Raw genomic sequence first — 701 nt, 5'->3', positions numbered from 1 at the left:
CCCCCCCTCTTTTATAAAGTACGTCGTCCTACATCGTGACCTGAGTGGGGTTCGTCCCTTGGCCTGCGGGGGTCCGGCGAGGCGGTGATGTTACCCGTAGGGCCCCAGGCCTGCTTGCGGTGACGAGCTGCTTCCAGTTCCGCCTGCGTTTGAAAAGATCCATCCGCCTGCTGCGCCCTTGCGCACTGGTATTGGTGCACCGGGTGAGATTCCTGGATAGCCAGCGCCACCCATTCGGCGGTTAGCACTGAGCACGCTTCCTCAAAAGCTCGTAAAAACTCCGGGCTACACGGCATTCTGAAGGAAACTATGGAGTGTTTTAAGGCTCCCCAGGCAATCGCTTTGTTCTGGCCCATGCGCACCATTAGTGTGTCGTTTTCCGGGGTGAGAAGCCCATCAATGTGATACTGCAGATCCGGGGACGCCGATGGGCGAATGTCAAATTACAATGCTGTAGGTCCATTTTGCCGCACGAAAGCTGTGAAAGCCCATGTGGCCGTCTGCCACTCCAATTCGTCGCAGGAACGCCGCGTGGTGCCCAGCATACGCAAACCTGCCCCTTATACTTGCTTTCTAAACTTACCAATTCTGCCGCAGGCTGTAATAAAATCATAAAAGGATCAAAGGCGTATTGTTTGTTATTACCGTAACAGCGTAAGTCACCAGATCATTCCTATCGCAAGCTGTCAGAAAAAAAAAAA

The 701-nt window shown here is 53.4% G+C and overlaps 1 protein-coding gene across 1 annotated transcript; it reads right to left on the bottom strand.

Moving 5' to 3' along the window:
- Positions 1 to 11: 11 nt before the first annotated feature.
- DQ04_04981000 (hypothetical protein) lies at positions 12 to 365 on the bottom strand (the record flags this gene model as incomplete). The annotated part of the gene is made up of 1 exon (XM_009313903.1): positions 12 to 365. The coding sequence occupies one exon, from the start codon at positions 363 to 365 to the stop codon at positions 12 to 14; it is 354 nt and encodes a 117-aa protein (XP_009312178.1).
- Positions 366 to 701: the final 336 nt, after the last annotated feature.

The sequence above is a fragment of the Trypanosoma grayi genome (assembly GCF_000691245.1).
Source record: "Trypanosoma grayi strain ANR4 Tgr_498_V1, whole genome shotgun sequence".
Lineage (NCBI taxonomy): Eukaryota > Euglenozoa > Kinetoplastea > Trypanosomatida > Trypanosomatidae > Trypanosoma > Trypanosoma grayi.
Note: the sequence above shows the minus strand (reverse complement) of the source record. Positions and strands in the feature narration are given on the sequence as shown.